Source organism: Calypte anna, chromosome 5A, assembly GCF_003957555.1.
Source record: "Calypte anna isolate BGI_N300 chromosome 5A, bCalAnn1_v1.p, whole genome shotgun sequence".
Taxonomy (NCBI): Eukaryota; Metazoa; Chordata; class Aves; order Apodiformes; family Trochilidae; genus Calypte; species Calypte anna.
Window position 1 is genome coordinate 38609037 of NC_044251.1, and position 19053 is coordinate 38628089.

The 19053-nt window shown below is 47.7% G+C and overlaps 1 protein-coding gene across 4 annotated transcripts; it reads right to left on the reverse strand.

Annotated features, from left to right (window-relative positions):
* Positions 1–736: 736 nt before the first annotated feature.
* On the reverse strand, positions 737–15570 carry DACT1 (dishevelled binding antagonist of beta catenin 1). Of its 4 annotated transcripts, XM_030452513.1 has the most exons (5): positions 15233–15570; positions 12684–12816; positions 10880–11035; positions 6719–8635; positions 737–3158 (listed from the first exon to the last, which is right to left on the reverse strand). In XM_030452513.1, the coding sequence occupies exons 1-4, from the start codon at positions 15566–15568 to the stop codon at positions 6759–6761; spliced, it is 2502 nt and encodes an 833-aa protein (XP_030308373.1). In that variant the 5' UTR covers positions 15569–15570; the 3' UTR covers positions 737–3158; positions 6719–6758. The 4 variants fall into 4 exon arrangements, with proteins under 4 accessions (XP_030308373.1, XP_030308375.1, XP_030308374.1 ...); XM_030452515.1 differs by lacking the exon at positions 737–3158 and having other exon boundaries at positions 5882–8521; positions 10973–11035; XM_030452514.1 differs by lacking the exon at positions 737–3158 and having other exon boundaries at positions 5882–8521.
* Positions 15571–19053: the final 3483 nt, after the last annotated feature.

Here is a 19053-nt window from a genome sequence, read left to right on the forward strand (position 1 = left end):
CTTAAAAGCATTTCTGTCTCTTCCTGCTTAAAGCACAAACTGGAGAGACTGCTGCTCCCCAGTTCAGCTGAACTGTTTGGATGAAGCCTCACCAGCCAGGGTCTGGCCCCTAAGGGTGAGCAGGGAGTCCTTCCAGCGTTAGCCAAGAGAAGACATTGGGACAGCTTGTACAAACAGACACAGGGTGCTTGCAAAGACAAGCTTAGAGACCTTGATCCACCTGCATTCCTGAGGATGTGCTTAATGCATCCCGACCACATGTACCCAAAGCATGTGCTGAAATGCTTGGCTGAGCAAGAATGGGCTTAATCACATGCTTAAACACCTAAGTACTGCAGAGATTAAGATTGATTAGGTCCTTCTCCTCCCTGCACCTCATGCTCCTCCTCATGAAAATCCCATTTCTGAGGACAGGAGGCTCACAGAGTCCAAGGACACACAGGGAAGGTTTTTTTCAACAGGTTGCAAGTTTTCCAGCTTTCTGCCCTTGACCATAGAAGACTTGAACTTTTTTTAGGGGGCAGAAAACACTTCATTTGTTTACAAAACCATTACACCATGAGGTCAGAGTCCAAATAATACAGATTTCTCTTCAGTGTTGTCACCACAGGTCTTAGTCCCCGGGACTTCCAACTCCTTTAAAAAGAACAAAAGCCAGATTTTCAGAGCTTGGCTCAGTGAAATCAAGTTATTAATGTTAATATACTTTATTGATCTTAAAGGAATACAGCATGGAAAAAAGGCCATTAATTGAGGCTCTGTTACATTAACAAGTCATTAAGCATAAAAGGAGCAGATCCAAACTGAGGTCCCCACAAGCACAACATATGCAGGTCAGCATTTACTTCAGCCTAGATTTAGTCTGATCCCTGATGTCATTTGGACACAACTTGTCCAGAATTTTGAACTAGAAGCTATTCTAGGGAGCTCCCACTGGATCAGACCCCAGATTGATGTCCAGGTAGAAGCACATCTCCTGTGTTCCTGGTGTGGACCATCTGGGATGGCATCCAGCTAGCTTGCACCACAACTACTCTGCTGTCCAAACCAGCTTGCAGTGGAGATGAGCAAGGGATTCACTCCAGATTGCTCTGATGCTCCAAACAAATGTAGACACACTTAAAGGGAGAGAAAGAACTCCCCAAGGAGAAGCAAAGTCTGAAGGGAGGGTGCAGGAGATGCCTGGCACTTGGACATGAGGATGGTTAATGTGGTTTGGAGGTCACCAACTTTTCCTGCAGTTGTAGGGATGTTGTGGTAGTGGTGGGCAGCACAGGGACTGTGTCCACAGCACTGGTTACATCTCAGGGGGATGATGCTCAGAATAGCAGAGGACTTCAGCACAGACTGACTGCCCCTGTGAAAAGGTGGATGGTATTATTCTGTCATGGGACAAGAGTGACCAGAAAGAAGTGTCCATAGTTTGAAGAAATGCCTGCTGCCATCGGCCAAGTGTGCAAACTCAACCTCTTTTTGCAAAGCAATGCAAAACTCATCTACAGCAGCACTTGGGAGGACAGAGAACTATAGTAAAGAGTGAGAAAAATCAATTGCATAGACAACTCCCACCAGCTACACTGAGATCACAAGGAAATGATCTAGGTCAGAGCAATGGTGCTTCTCCTCCTGCTTCAAAAGTGGCAGGGACAGACAATCTCTGGGGAGACCATGCCAGCCTGGTTACTATTTGCAGTCCATTCCCCTCACACTTCTTCTAGGATCCCCAGCCATGGGGATGGCAGAGCACACATCCTTCTCTACCTTCTCTAACCTCTTTGGACTTGCTGATACTACATCTGCCCCACTATTTCCTGTGGCAGCAAATTACTTGCTGTGTAAAAAAGCACTTTCTGTTATCCCTTTCAAACGGATCTCTCACTTGTTTCCCTATCTCTCCCCTTGTTCCAGCATTGTGGGATTTTTTTTCAAACCCCAGAGCATTTGTTTCTCACCATAGTGCTCCATCTACAATGTTTAGTCAGAGAAAGAAAACATGCCATGCCAGGAACCTCAACACAATCCCTTGGAGGTTCAGAGGAAATCAGGGAAAAAAGCAAGTTTGCAAGATAGACCTAGGATTTATGAGTTGTCTCCATTGGTTTGCAGTCCCTAGTGCCCTCCCTGCACCATACACAAAGAACTGAGAATGGTTCAGGTTTTTGTAGTAGCAGCTCAGTTGTATGCATTACTGCAAAGGTATGTATTAGATACTGAAGTTGGCTATTAAAAAAATGTCTGTAGTTCTTTCTGCTTCCCAAAAATGTTCATGTCTTTGAGACATGTGAGAAAAGTCAGATTCTGAGGGGGAGCCATGCCCTCCATGATGGGTGACCACAGATTCCAAGGCAGACAGGGATGGAGGTCCCTCAGGGATGGCTTTGTGGGCTGCCACCTAAGGAGTGCCTGGTCTTCCCTGAGCCAAAAAGCAGGCAGATTTAGGATTAGTGAAGGCACAGGAATCTGTTGTCAGTCCTTATCCCAGATGACAGAAGAAAACTACAAAACTTGTAAGGGATGGGCAGATTCCTTCCGAAGGTGCAGGACAGAGGACGCTGCAAGGAGCTGGGACCTACAGGCTCTCTGCAAGCAGAGGTTCTGTTATGGAAAGGCAAAACTAGACCTGAGGGACAGGAGCTTGTCCCAGTAAGGCTCTTGGAGGACTTGGTTAAAGAACCTCAGCAACTGGCAGTGCTGAGTGGCCTAAATCATCTGAAAAGAATGAGAAGTGGGCCAAGACCCCACCCCCCAGATACCCCTGGTTAGCCCAGTCCTCTCCAGTCTCCTCTCCCACTTCCTCTCTCAGCTTCTTCTGGAAATACAGATAAATCAGGATCAAACCTCTCCATTTCAGAGGCTTCCCCTTGCCACCTTCCTTCTGACCCAGAAGATGTCTGAGTCCTTGCATCACACTGAATTTCTTGCAGTAAGGGTGATATCCTCAATGGGGGCACAATGGACATCCAGGCACAATGCTAGAGCCTCTCTCTCTGACCCCACAAACACCAGGCACAGCTTCCTTCAGGATCTCCTGACCTAGAGCTGGTGGCAAGGGTCAGGGAGCAGAAGACAAACCCCAAGACTGCTGGAAGGCAGAAAGGCCAGGAAGAACATCACCCCTTTCAGATGACAGCACCTCAGAGTCTGCACCCTGCAGATTCCTGCACAGGGAGAGATGGCACTTCAGAGATGTGCAGTGATGCTATTTAACCTGAATACAACAAAAAATATCCAGATAAAGGGGTTTACTCTTGTCCTTCAGGTAAACCATCTGCTGGGATGGGGCTTGGAACAACCTGGTCTAGTGGGAGGTGTCCCTGCCCATGCAGTGGGGTTGGAATGATCATTTAGGTCCCTTCCAACCCAACCCAGTCTGATATTCTGGGATTCCATACTTTCCTACCCTCAGTTCTATATGGAGCACAGAGGTAGCTAATACCAAACCTCCCCACCCTGCAATAGGCTCCAAATGCAAAGAAATGTTCCTGCTCCAAACTTTCCAAGCCTACCATAAACACTGGGGACAATTAAAACATGACCATTATGCAAAATACACTGGCAAGGACTCAGGGCTGTGAAGCTGGAAAGCCAAACGGTGGTTCAAAGGTTGGACTCGATGATCTCTGAGGTCCCTTCCAACCCAGCCAATTCTATGATTCTATGATTCTATATTGAACTGGTGTCCAAGATTAGCAGATGTTTTTCAATCTAATGTTGCAAATTTTTTACTAACTTAGATGTGTTTTCTAAATCAGAACCAGAGAAGAGAATGTGTGCTGTGAATTGAGATCACATCAAGTACTTTTCTAGCACTGTAAGATCTCATATTTAAAAAAAAAACAACCAAACAAGACCAAGGGGAGGATGTAGAGAGAAAAATTTAGGCCTGTTTTAAGTGATGCTTATCTAAATGGTGTAAGAAAAGGAAAAAATTCCTTCCCAAGTGAAAAGACTTGGATGTAATGAAGATGGAGATAGCATTAGCCCATTTCCCTGTCTGGTATTGAGCTATTCAGCAAGAGTATTGCAGATAAGTGGTTGCAGCTGACAACAGTCTTGGTGATATTAGATGGTTCTTTTTTTTTTCTTTTCTTTCTTTCTTTTTTTTTTTTTTTTTTTAAACTCAGTTGTCTAAAAGGAAACTATTTCAGCAGCTGACTTCTGAAAAACAGCCTCCCTTACCTGGTATGAGCCAATCTGCTGCAGCACCACAATTAAAACCTCATCATCCCCAAGTCAGTTTGTCTTCCCACCAGCAGCTCCTTCACAGACAGAGACACAACGTCTGAGGACCTACTCTGCTACACCTTTGAGGAGATTTACAGGGATTTGCACCTGCTTTCCTCACTCAAAGAGAGATTATGTGGCATGATTAAGAGATATTCTAGGAAAGAAACTACTAGCTTTGACAAGCCTCTTGACATTCCCTTTGTTTGATATAACACCCATCAGTCATTAACAGGAATGCATTAAGCTGCTCCTTAGCCTTGGTAATGCCATGTTTCACAACAGCACTTCCCTTCCCTCCCTGCACTGGCAGCCATTGTCCAGTAATTTCTGGGCAAATTATTCTCTAACAATATATAAAATTTTTATACACACACACACACAAGCTGCCCTTCCATGTGTAAAGCATTGGGAGAGTCACAACCCGATAAGGTGAGCTACACCTTTTCCTGTGTCATGGTAGATAGAAACGCAAGGACTTTCTGGGTCACTGAATCCAGAACCATGTGTGACCACACCACAAGACCCCTTACAGAAAGTGGCATTCCTCTATTATAAAAAATAAAATGAAAGAGATACTTTATAGGTAGGGGTTTACGATGCTGCAGATCAAAAAATAAATTTCCCACTCAGAAAGTGTTGCCACTATCTCAGAAGCTGCTCCCAGAGACATTTTATTCTGGGTGGAACTCCCCTTCCTACATTTGCAATGCAAGGAAACCTGAGAAATAAACTGTTCAGACTTTCAGGTGGGTGACAGCAGGAAGGCCACAGAAGAACCACAAAGGAAAGATGCCTGCTTGGCAAATCTTGCTATGGAAGGCTGTGCACACAACTCTGAAATTCACACCAGTCACAGCATCTACACCAGCTGCACATCCACTGCTCCATGGATGCCAGAGCAGAAGATGAACCTGCAGAAATCAGCTCATCCTCTGGGCCTCTCCATCACCATAAAACCTCCAGACTTCCCACCCAGCAGCTTCCAAGCTGCTGCTGCAAAGGGCAGAGTTGCTGCCTAGGGTTAGCTCCTTTCTCCTTTGCTGGCACAGACTCACCTCCAGTCCTTTGGGAAGAAAGAGACAGAGACCAGAGGGTGACACAGTTGTCACTTCTTTCCATTACCTGCTCAGGGTTGTGACAGTCACCATACCTAAAGAGGGCACCAGTCTATGGTCTCCTCCACCTAGCCCAGCTCCCAGAGCTTACAGCTTTTGGGGATTTTTTTACTGGATATTTCAGAGGGACACCTGTTGGGTTACACAGATCTATTTGGTTACAGAAACCAGCCATCTGTCCCCGTGTTGTACCAACCAAAGTCTGCAAGCACTCTGACAGCGAGAAGGATTAATATTACATTTCCATCTGCCCTGCAACATGAGCTGCCCACAAGCAACAACCTGAAGATGCCTCTGAGCTCCTAAATCACACCTTGCTCTTAAAGCCATGGGAAGAACCAGAGGAGCCATGACAACCCAATTCCCTCAAAGCACAAGTCACATCCACAGCAACATTTTAAACTTGCTCTGTTTTCTGCAAGGCTAAACAGGGATCTAATGCAGGGAGCACTAACATCAAAGAGACATCCAAGTGGTGACAATGCCAATGTAAAACCATTCACTGGGTCTGCACCAATGTAACAAACTTAAAAAAAGTATTAAAACAGACTGTTTATTACAGCATATGATATGTTATATTAATTTACACAATGATATATATATATATATAAAAACAGCCATTGATGATGTACAGTAAATTGGACATCAACAGGAATATTAAAACTACTGATACTCATGCACGTGACATGCATATGGGGTTTTTTTTTTTCTTTTTCAAAAGCAGTTTTTACACAATATACTGAAGTTACTAAGCCTGGGTCAACTGCTCCAACACCTTACCCTGAACACCACTGCCATCCGCAGCGGGACTCCCAGGAGATTGGAGAAGGCAACTTAACCTTGGAGACAGATTGAACAGTAGCCCTTTCCTGGTGGGAGGAGGCTGGGGGAGGACAGAGGTGAGTTTCAAGAAGAGAATCGACATGAAAAGTTAAAAAAAAAAAAAAAAGAAAACAGGCCAGACTACCAGGAGAAAGAAGTTCAAGATGTGGCAACAGGAGCAGCAGAAAGGGACAAGCAAAAACATGAAGACCACCTATACTCCCTCCCACTTATCCCTAAACACTTATGACCTAAAGCTGTCGATATCCTCTAAAAGATCCAGAACTGGAAAAACTAAGCAAGGAAGATCCATCTCCAGCAATATTAACCTCTTTTCAAAGCCTTCTGATACCATGCACGGGCACTACTGAAACGGCAGTGTTACGGTTCCGGTATTTTTTTATAAACAAGTATAATGGTCTTTTATTTCCACGTAAAAGGCACTAGTATCCACCCAAGTTCTGAAGACAAGTGACATAATTTACCTTAAGTTTTAAATATTTGTATTAAAACAAAAACAAAAAAATCTGTGGAAATATGTACACAAAAAGCACCTTGCTTCCAAAAGCAGATACATTCCACAAAGTCACCTCACTAGACCGTCGTCATGAGCTTCAGGGAGCCCGACCGAAAGCGGAGGATTTTCTTCTTGAGGTTGTGGGAGGCTTTGATTTTGACAAAGGCCTTGGCCGCATTTTCATGCAGCTCCGGCGCCGTCACCGTTTGGATGGGGAGCGTCTGGACAAACTGAGACCAAATAAGGCCCCCGCTCTCGTCAGAGTCGCTGGTGGTCGTGCTCTCCCCTACGAACTCCACCTCGCTCAGGCTCGACTCGCTGTCTCCAAAGCAGTTCGTCGTGTAGTTGCTCTGCTCGTCCTCGCTCGTGTCCACCACCGTGGAGTGGAACAAGGACTCGCACTCCGCCGAGTACTCCGAGTCGCTGGCCACGTAGGCGTAGGGGCTGACGTAGGGCAGGGGGACTTGCGAGTAGACCCCCACGCCCTCCCGACGGTTCCTCCTGGCTCTCCGGAGAGCCTCCTCGTAGGAAATCTCCGCCGATGACTTCCACCGGCGGTAGTCGGCTCGCTTGTGCTTGGGCTTGGCCACCACCACCTCCCGGCCGTGCCCGTGGGATCGGATGGCGGATTTGTGCAGGCCGGCCTGACGACTCTGCGGCCCCGACTCCGGCTGCGAGCCGCTGCCTCTCTTCCCCCTGGAGGAGGAAGGTTTTTTCAGTTTCTTATTTGTATCCAACTCCTCGGGAAAGCGGCACTTCTTGCCGGCCGCTTTGCTTTTCTCCCGCAAGGCCTGGGAACTGTTTTCCAGCCCACTGGAGAGGTGGGGCCTGTGTTTTAGCGCCGAGCTTTTCAAAATCTTCACGTTTCGGGTGCCTTTGTGAAATTTCACGCTTTGTTGCTGGGCTGGTATGTACTGGGCATTCACCAGCAAGCCATCATCCAGGCTCTGGGAGGAAGAGCCCTCGCTTTTGAAATCCAGCGCCGGCCTCTCCTCGATGGCAGGCGATGAGGAGCGAGCCACCTGCAAGCTGCTCTTCAGAAGAACTTTTTTGGAAGGCTGGCTGACCCTGTTCTCTGGCTGCAGCACCACGGCCTTCCCCGGACTCTCCTTGGGAGAGGCAGCAAAGAGCTGGCTGTTCTCCTTGGGGACATCCCCCACCACCGCCACCGCCGTTGTCGTTGGGTTGCGGTTGAGCTCTGGAGGTGATGGTTTGACACCCCGCGGCAGGGGCTTGCTCTGAAGTTCGCTGGCAGTGCCAGGTGGGAAAGCTGCTGGCAAAGGAGCCTTCCTGCTCTCCAGCTGCTCACCAGCTGGTTCCTTGGGCCTCTGCTTTAATGGGGAAGGTGCCGTGTGGTCCAGAGCCATAGCGGTCCCACCAGAAGACAAGGACGCTTGCTTGGAGCTCTTCAGGTTGACCACATTACCGTGAGCCACCACCCCTGTGGGCTGCCTGACACACATGCTGCCATGCCTCAAGATCCCTTTGGTGGGATCGGTGTTGAGGCTCGTCCTGGGTTTGTTAGTCCTTACGGCGTGAGTCTTTTTCTGAACCAGGCTTAAGATGTACCCATCTATCCTCTTGCTGCTGGAAGGGCACGGAGCAGGCCAGGAGCTTTGCGGGAGGAAGGCATTGGTGGATTTCCCTGAGTCTGTTTCAGAGCCGGCGCAAACGTCGCCGACGTCGCCACCGAGCCCCTCCTCTTCTCCACGGGGGTTTTCAGTCACGGGGAGAAGAAACATGGGACTCTGCACAGCGACCGCATGGAGTGGGCTGGGGTACCGGTAGACATCGTTCCCGTTTTTGGACACCAGATCACACTGGTACTTTGGATGCACATCTGCAACGACATCGAGGGAATTTGAGTGCGGTGTGGACAAAGAGCGACAAACAGAGCCTGAAGTCTGGTCCTCACGCTGGCCTTCCTTATTACAGTCCATCCAGCCTATGAGATCTGAAAGGCATTTTTGAAGAGTTTAGAGAGCCTGCCAGGGACAGTTCTGCTACGTTTTTTGCGTGTCACCGAGGACACCGGTCCCACCTACACTCAGGATGGGACACTGACACTGCAGCAGCATTGTTCAAGCAGCAGAAACCTTGCAACCAGAGATGCCATGCAAGCAGAACAAAAGCAGCACTTATTTTCTGTGGGCCTCGTTGTAACTGCCCTGATGTAAGATCTGCCCTGATGTGACCACATGGTTAAAAAATAAAAATCACAACACTAATGAGAATATTCACTTTGGTTTCAAACCTGTGCCTAGGTGGCTCAGAGCTTCATGTTTTACTCCCAAGCCACCTAGAAGCCCATAAGGGTCTCATATTTATAAATTACAGATTCACCTGTGAAGCTCACTGCAGGCCTCAGCATGTGTAAGTTTTAGGTTTTGCCTTACTAAATCCAAAGGGAAACAAAAAAATGTATAGGCAAGAGACCAACTCATTGCTTTTAGTATAGTGGCAAACTTCACTTCCGGATTTTTCAAAGTGTATTTTGGGTCCAAAAAAAATTAAAATAATAATAGTAATAATACTTTTGATAAATAAGAGATTCAAGAATGGGCAACAGGCTCATCTTTTCACACAAGTACAAAGAGTGCAGGTCAATCCAGCTGACATCCTAGACTTGGCTCTGCAAAGAGAGTTCTGTAAGAGAAATCCAGTGCATTTCAAGATGCATGAGTCAGATTTAATAACTAAGGCACTTCCTTAAGGTAAGCAACCTTAGCAGAAGGTCTTCAATCTAAGCACCTTATTATTTTCTTAAGCTTATGCTGCCCTTGTCTTCTTGGGTAGGGGTACAATCTAAATGATCCTTCCAGACCTCTGTCAGTCCTGTTTTCTACCCTTGGGCTAGAAACTTCAGCCAGGGTACTCAAATTTGAATGCCTGGTGCTCATCACTTATCTAAGGCTTGTTTCAAAAGAGGTCTCATAGACTTTGATGAAATTAGCTGATAGGGATGATGTTCTTGTGTGGGCAGGAGGGGAAGAATAAGGGCAGTTAGAAGCAGGAATTTCCTCCAGATCACCTCACAGTTTTTCCACATTTCCTAGATTCGATGTTAAGAGTCAGGAAACGCTGCCAAAAAGACTTCTTTGAAGCATGCCAGACTGTGAAATCTCAGCTCTTGAAACGAGACAGTAAGATTAATAAGAGTTTTATTTCTTGATGTATACAGAAAAAAAAAAAACAAACAAAAGAAAAACCCTACAATGAAATTTGCTGGAAATCCTTTGTATATTTTTCTTTTTATGTATGGCTGATGAAGATCATATACACCTTACAACAGGGAGCATTACCTCATTGCCTCAAGCTGCTCCAAGGATAACTTTGAGGACTTGTCAGCATCTCAGAGCAAATGCATATCAAGCTGTACTTTCCCACTTCAGTGTTAAAAGAATTGTTTTGTCCTTGATTAACAAACAACAAATAGCTACAAGTTAAAACTTAAATTTGGAAATACTGTGGTTAGGAGCATTCTCCACAAGCCAGAATGAGCTAAGGCTTTTTAATGAGTATGGCTGCAACCATTAACACTTGATGACAAAAGTCCTACTGACTTTTCCTTCCTGGGAAACAGAGAGAGGAGATCACCCTATTTAAACATCCCACATTATTAAGGCTTGCATCTTCAGCCTAGTGCCCAAGGAAACCCAGCAGATCTCTGCCAAAGAGCCAAAATACTTTTTCCCTGTTCATGATGCCTTCTGTCTACACTATATAAACACAGGACACACCTCAGCATGGTCACCTGGGGGCTGAGGACCATCAGAACTGATAAAACAACTGCTACAAACAGACTGACATGCACCCTGTCCTCCTAAAACCTGTTGCTAGCTCCCTGCTGTCACTTGAAGGAGGAGGTGGCTGCTGAGGCATCTTTAATTATTGCTAGCTAGTAAAAATGATTTTCTAAGAAAACTAAAAAGAAACCAGCCAACTGATTGTGTTCCTGCGTGTGGGTACCACTGCCCTCTGCTGGGTAGAGCAGCTGTCAGATTTTCACAGATTTTTCCTGCGTTTTGGAGTGACAATACTCACTCATGACCCATGATAGGCACTGGAATCTTTTCAGAGCACAAGAAGTCAAATGAAAGGCAGAAGGGTTCATTCAACCCAGATACTCCTGAGGCAGTACTTCCAAAGCCAAAGCCACCTCCTGGAGTATGATGTATTCGACCTGCTTTTACTATACCTGCAGATATAGGGCGTCCATCTGAGATATTCAGTGTTGCCTCCAAAGGGCTGCAAAAGCAAGTGCTAGAATGGCAACTGGATAAACACTCACTGAAGACAGAGTTAGATGAATTGGAGAGCGATCCAGAAGCTCCATCACTCAGCTCATAAAACCCTATAAAAATAAGAGTTTGGATTTATATTAGTTACGTCTACACAAAGTGACCATTTGTGTCCCTAGAAAGGCAGCCCCGCTCATGTTTACATTGGCTTCCTCTATTGCAATTAAGTTTGGGGATTTCATTCGGTCACCCAAAAAAATGCACAATTTAGTAAGATCCTTATTGCTATGAAGGACTCTGTTTAAAAGGAAAGCAATTAAAAATAAAAAAGCAGAATTCAGCTTAGCATATGAAATTTCAAACTTTTTTCTTTAACATTTACAGGGGTTGGGGTTTTACCCTTTACAAGGGTTTTCAGATTTTAGCAAGAAAGATGCAGGCTGTGTTTAATAGCCTGCTCCTTTAATAGTGTATTACATTTTCAAGACAGACTCCCAGCTATTACCTGACTACAGATTTCTTTTTTCAAGTGTTGGACACAATGCTATCCTTTATTTTCCTCAAAATTCTGGAGATAAACATAATATTTGTGGGTGACATGAAGGAAGGAATATGGTAAATAACGTGCAGACAAACAAAAAAAATTAATTTCCTGGTACGCTGGGGACTACTCAAGAAAAATATGACAGACCATAACCACAATTTAAATTGTATGTTGAGAAATAAGGAATGCAGGACATGTCTACAGAATAGGGATGCATCCTGGAAAACAATAATCCTGAAAAGGACTTAGTCAGCATGGAAAAGCAGCTCAATCAGGCTTAATGATACGGCAAAAGAAGCTAATGAGATTGTTGGATGTACAAAGAGACTAATGAATAGCAGTAGGGAAATGACTTCAGAAGTCTACACAGCACTGGTAAGAAAGGCATTGGAATGGTGTGCCTAGCCCTCAACTCCAGCATGCTTAAAACAAAGCTGAAAAATTGGAACAAGGCCATAAAGCTATTTAAGAGCTTGGAAAAATGCCTTAAAACGAATGACTTAATGAACTTGACCTGTTTAGCTCATCAAAATAAAAAAAAAAAGTCAGGAATTATACTGTACAGCCCTTCCAAGAGAAGAAAAAGCTGGCTACTAAAAAGACCTTAAGCTATGAGAGAAAAGTGTATAAAAAACCCATCAGTACTGGAACAAGTCAAATTCAAATTAGAAATTAACAGTGGTTTTAATAATTGCAAGTTGGTGGATTCTCTACTTTTCAGTGTCTTCAGAACAAGTCTAGATGCCTCTAGGGAAGGTTCCCCTTGGTTAAATACCATTTACTGGCTTCAACACAGTTAGAATGGGATGAAATTCAATATACAGGGGATGAAATTGTTTGATTCAGTGTTCCCTTCCGGCTGTGAGATCAACTCCAGCATCTTACTCCTGCTGCTGGTGCTTCCTTTCACCATGTTTTCTGCAGCCTCCTTCCTAATATGCAGGAGAATCAGAACTTTTGAACTAATTTGTTCCCAGTATTTCCCTGGGAAAAAAAAATAGCCTCAAACAGTAAAAATCTAACTAAGCTTGAAAGGCTCCTCTGTCTATGTTGTTGACAAAAAGCAACCTTTCCAGTGGCAGGGGAACTTTGCTGGGAGGCATTAATGATCAGAGTGTGAACGTGCTACAGACGTTTACCATGGCAGCACTGACAACTACAGACAGTCCAATTCCAGGTGCCAAGAGAGGCTCCATTTTGCTGATTCTTGCCCTTACCTGAACTTGGACGACTGTCTGTCTCAAGGTGTTCATCTGTTGTTTTCTCCACGTCCAGGCGGAGATCACTTATTTGCTTATCTAGCTCCTGTAACTGATTTAACAGGCCAGCATCCCTCCTCCTCAAGCAGTTCTGGAAAACAAGAAGACAACAAACAACAACATCAGCTCCATCAGCTGGGGAAACATGAAGGGGCTCCAAAGACAGTCACCTGAGAATCGTGGAAATACCTTGTCAATATTCTCCTATAAAACACCCAAACAGAAGGAAGCCCTGAAATTCTAAGTAGACATTGTGGCTAAATATTTAACTGCAGAATTATGCTGGCACTTCACTCCAGCCTCTTCCAGCCAGCTCATCTTAAGGAGCACACTCCACAGTTTAGGAAGACCAACACACTGTGTTGGCAAAGCACTGCTCTGCAGGACCACAGCTGTGACAACAAAGCTGCATTGTACAATACAGCCAAACCAGACCTGTCCACATGAAACAGGCTCCGTGGGTGAAAGCACAGCTTTGCCAGTGTCACAGGGGACCTTCACCACCACAGTGGTGTTACTCAAAGATCACATCACACACAGGGATGGAAACAGCTCCACCAACAAGTGCCTGCAGTGTGGGAACCACCTTGTTCTGTTGCACCTTGTGTGCTTCTAGTTCACCACACAGACAGCAAGATTCCCAGGGCTGGGATCATGGCCCTTTTATTAGTTTTGCAGTGCGACAGGAAGGAAGAGTAATTCTTCCTCTTCTCCCATTCTAATTGTATAAAATTGCTGTGAGATGAATTTTAAGGCTATTTATGAAGGTAATTTGACGGCATAAAAATGAGCAATAAGAAATGATTCTGCAAGGCACTCATTAACCCACGGTCAATGCAATCAGTTTCCCTGTGTGTAATACAATGTTGCTTATCCATCATCTGTTCAGCTTCATACCCTTTAATTGTCCTGGCTTTGGGGAAAGCAGGAGGAAGGTTGTTGTGGTTTTTTGTAAGTGCATCATTTGATGGGCACCCAGTGGTGCTCCAACACGCTCCTCACAAGGAGTTTAGATGCTCATAACTGGACTAGTTCTAAACCTATTAAATCCAGGACAACCTTTCCCCTGGGGTAGGCCAGTCTTTGGGCAAAGAGAAAACAAATAATAGTATTAGTAAGGCTGCTAGAAGGTGTGCTGGCATGTAACACCATCCTTGGAGAACCAAAGGGGTGATCCCAAACCTTCCCTCCACATTTCTGATGGGAGTTGGGAGCTGGCTGGAAGCCAGGTTGGCAGAGGTGATGGGTTCAAGGGGTAACTCACTGCACCACCCACTGCCACCACTGTCCCCCCTCCCCCCAGCAAGTACTGCATCTGGTTCCAATCTGCAATGTCAAGTGCACAAATTAAAGTGCTACCACGTATCTCCGGGGGTTGGGGTTTTTTTATTTGCTGGTCTGGTGGGGTTTTTTGAGTAATGATTCCCCAGTCCTTCACTATGGTTCTTCAGCAGCTATCCCCTTCTCAGCAGAAAAATAATTTATTGAGAAGGACATAGTCCTAAATGAACTAAACTAAAAGGCTCACAAGAAAAAAAAAAAAAAAAAATCAAGGAGGGAGGGGGAGGGGGCTGTTGGGGAAAAGAAGAAATCAGGCAAATAAATCACGCAATCCAACTTCTCCCTGGGTGAAAGCAAATGCTGAGCCCTGCACAAAGACCGCCAGGCACAGCTGTACGCTATTTCCATTGAAAAATGATCTGCCGATTCCTGCCGCCCTCCATCTCTTCCCACACCAGCTACAAAGCGCGTCCTTCAACAAAAGCATCTCTTATTTTAAGGGGCCCGATCCTGCCCGTGCCGGAGCGCTCCTTTTACCTCCCTCTCTCTCTCTCTCTCTCAGGTTTGCAACCCAGGAGATGGCTCCCAACTTCCATTCAAGGCAACGGCGGCCACTCTCTTGCCTTGAATGGAAGTCGAGCAGACGGCCTGGCGCTGGAAACCGAGGGGAAACTGTGCAGACACCGAGCAAAACGCCGGTAAAATCCAATCGCCACCCATTTGTCACCTCGTCGCCCAAGCGCCACGGAGTGTGGTCCCCATAGAGGCCGGGTTGCTGTGCCGGGGTGACAGCACGGTCCCCGAAAGGAGAGCGAGGCCACCCCAGCCCCTCCGCCGGGAGACACCCCCGGTCACACTGCCTCGCCAGGACCGCGACACAACCGCATCCCCAAGCGACACAGGCCCGCAGCTCCGGCGACACGCACCCGCATCCCCCGGTGTCACGCACCGCATCCCCGGCGCCACATCTCCGTATCCCCCAGCGTCACACACCCGCATCCCTCGGAGTCACATACCCGCACTTCCCGGGTGTCAAACGCTGCATCCCCCGGTGTCACACACCCGCATCCCCGGGTGTCACAGAACCGCATCCCTCGGTGTCACGCTCCCGCACCCCCCGGTGTCACACGCCGCACCCCTCGGTGTCACACACCCGCACCCCTCGCTGCCAGACGCTACACCCGCCGATGTCACACACCCGCACCCCTCCAGCCTCCGCCGCTCACCAGCTGCCTCCGCAGGAGCAGGATGTTCTCCTCCAGGAACTTCTCCTCCAGGCTGCGATGTGGCGGCCCCTCTCCCGCCGGCTCCCCGCGCCCCCCCTGCGCTCCGGGCAGGGCTCCCGTCGGTCGCCGCAGCAAGAGGCTCTTCACCAGCAGCTCTTGCCTCTGCCTCAGATACTCCAGCTCGCCCAGCCCGGCCAGCGTAGCCTCCAGCCGCTCCCGGGTGCGCTGCCTCTCCGCCTCCGCTTCTCCCTTCTCCCGCCAGCGCGCATCGAGCTCCCGCGGTCCCCCGGCCGGTCCCGGAGCCGCCGGAGCGGCTGCCGCGGGGCTCGCCTTCATGGCCAGGGAGGGAACGAGGAAGGGGGCGGCCGCCGCTGACAGGCCCTGCCCGCGGGGGGCCCCGCGCTGCCGGACCCCGCGCTGCCGCCGCCGCCGCCGGTCGCGAATGGGCCGCGGGGCTCCCGGCTCCCGCCCCGGCTGCCACCGCCCTGTGCCCGCCCACCGCCGGGCCGCCACCGCCCCCTCCCTCCTTCCCTCCCTCCCTCCTTTCCTTCTTTCCTCTTTCCCTCCCTCCCAGGCTCGCAGTTGCTCTCCTCCTCTGCTCGCCCCGCTGCCCCCGTCGGACCCGCTGCCGCTGACCTCCCCGCAGACCCCAGCCGTGACCCCCCGGAGACACGCAGGGCGCGGTCACGGGCCGCCGGCTTCGCGTTCAAGTGCCGCGTAGCTTATCCAGCCCCCCCCCCACATCCGAAATGGGAGCATAAATCATAGGATTGTGGAATCGTTTTGGTTGGAGAAGGTCTGTACGGTCATGAACTCCAACCATAAACCCAACAATGCCAAGGCCATCACTAAACCGTGTCCCTCAGCACCACATCTCCAGGGCTTTGAGATCACTCCACGGATGGGGACTCCACCACTGCCCTAGGCAGCCTGGGCCAGGGCCTGGCAACCTTTTGGGGGAAGAAATTTTCCCTAATATCCAATTTAAACTTCCCCTGGCACAGCTTGAGGACATTTCCTTTTGTCCTATTGCTTGTTATTTGGGAGAAGAGTTCAGCACTCCCCTCCCTCCAACCTCCTCTCAGGGGGTTGCAGAGAGCCAGAAGGTCTCCCCTCAGCCTCTGATGCTCCAGGCTGAACACTCCCAAGTCCCTCAAGCTGCTCCTGATCAGACTTGTGCTCCAGACCCTTCCCCAGCTCCATTGCCCTTCTCTGGACATACTCCAGCATCTCAATGTCCTTGTAGTGAGAGCCCCCCAAAATGATGCATCTGGGCACAAGCCACCCTGTCACAAGGGTGTAAGGAGTGGGTAGGGAAGGGTGGGAAGTGAAGGAAGACGTGGCATGCCTTGCACCAGGGTGCTGACCACGGTGTAGGCACGAGGATCAAAGCACCAGTGAGGTGTTGCTTCAAATCCTGTTTGAGCTGACTAGCCAAAAAAGCCAAAATGAAGTGAACCTTGTAACAGCATGTAGACTAATTGCAGAAAGGGATCTGCAATTAGGTTTTCAATGGGCACGCGATGGAAAGAGGGAGGGAGGGAGGGAGGGGAAGGCGGATGCCAAAGAAAAAAAGAAAAATGTTAGCATCGAAATAGAGGAAAAAAAGCTGAGTTCCAGGCGTGTTCTGGGGGAGGAAGAATGGAAGAGGAATAAGAAGGCATTGAGGGAGTCTTTCACAATATGGGGTTTGTTTGGAAAGATGTGAGCCCGCCATACAGTGACTCTCACGGACATTATGAGCATAATCAAGTGCTCTCTCCTGCTCTCCCTCTGTTCCTCAGTAGACGATGATTATTTCTGCTACTGAAAGGTCTCAGATGAAATTTGTCTCCCCACTCCCATGCTCTTTGCAGTAGACAGCATACTCCCGTGTGCTGTACACTGACATAATCCATTAAAGGTGTTGGTCCTCCTTCCACAAGCCCACAGCTGACATAGATCAGCATTTTACAGTCTTTTTAAACCAGTGTAAAGTGATTTCTAAAAAGGAGATCTATTTTCCTCCTGCAGCTTATAACCAGCCCTTGGTCCCTCCCAAATGCTGGCCCAGATGTAGGTGAGGCCACCCGCATCAGCTCGGATGATGGTCAAAGCTAAAACTGGCTCCATTCCTTTTAGCTTTTGATCTCTTCCCAGAGCTGGTTCACCACACAGCCGTGTCAGCACACTACATTTATGTTAATATTTCAGTCTGGATTACGAGCACCTTTTTTTCTACCAGCTCCCTAGGTCCTTCCCTGCTTTGCCCTGCCCCAGTTCCCATGGCAGCGGGGAATCTGAGAACAAATGCACCGAGTTGCTTTGGGGTTAAACAATGACAGAAGGGAGCAAACCTAAAGTATTCCAACCATTGCTGGGTGTTCATTAGGGACATTGGGTCTGTGGGATGGCAACATCCAAAGTAAAACCCTTGAAATACATAGAGCATGGGTGGCAGGTCCTTGGTATGGCCTGACTGCTGGGTACATCCCTGTGGGCTGTGCTGCCCCAGCTGCTGATGGAGATGTAGGTACATGTGGCAGCTAAAGGGGGGAGTGGAGGGAGAGCAGGAATCAGCTGCCAGAGAAGGCAGGGTCACTTCTCTGGGCAGCTATGTGACTCCTGCCAGATTCAGGAGACCATGAAATTGCAGCCATAGAGAGAACTGACAGATGTTGAAAGGACAAGGGATGCCCCAAGGGCAAAGGAGTGACTGAGGCTGCTAAGCAAAACTGGATATAAAAAATAGGTTCCATGCTGGACCACTGCCTCTCTACTTGGTTTGTGTGTCCAGGCCCATAAAAAGCCCAAAAGTAGATTCACTCCCTGTAGACAACCAATATGCCTCTTCTAGTGACTTAAAAACCTGTTCCATTGCTTTCTCTCCTGTGTGGAGCTTGGCACTCAGTGCCCTCTGATCCTGTTTATGCTGAAGGCTCTGTTGCAATGCAAATCTATTTTCCCAAGCAGGCACGAGAAGCTCTCCAGATAGGGCAGCAGAAAGCTCCCACATTTTCCTTTACCCTTTTTAGCCAGATACTGCTTGTCGCTCTGTGCCTCGCATGTGTTTGTACACAAAGCTTCATGCAATATTTATGCAAAGCTATTTCAATTATTTCTGTGCTGTTGTGCACTGTGCAATGTAGATGCAAACTAAATTATGGTGCTAACTGATTCCCTCTTCACCCCCCCAACTTCCCCAAATTACTCTGAAAAGTAGAAGGTGCTGCCAGCCCCCTGTGTTCCCTGCTGACATTTCTGTGTTCATCCTCTGCAGAGCTTCAGTTCCAGGAAGGAAAAGAAACACAAGAACTGCCAAAACAGTCAACTGCCTACACCACATGGAGAGGAGAATGCAGCTTGGACTGAACAAGTCACTGTACAGCTCAGCAAAGAGGAAGGGAAATCTAAGAGGAGCTCAAGTTTCACCCCAAAGCTGAAGGAATAATAAGGTGCCAGAGAAGCAGTGGGGATTAGGAGGCTGGAAAGCAGGGGAGGAGGAAAAGTGTGAGTGAAAAGCCAGCAAGAAATGTCAAATTGTGTGAATAATAGAGGAAAAACAAGATGTTTTCTAATACACCAAAACTGAGGAAAGGTCCATGGAAGATTATTCAAGAACAAGGTTGAAGATCTGCAGCATGTAGGTCGTAGAGACAAGGGGAAGGAGAGCCTGGGGAGGGCAGAGTTTGAAGGCAGCAGAAAGACCAAAGAGAATGAGCAAAAAATACAGGTCTTTTAATTTGCTTAGGAAGACACTGTTCAGAAAACAACAAAATTAAAAACCATAAGCAGCAAGAGAAAAAGTCTGGCCATAGGTGGTGGAAGATAGAAAAAAAAAA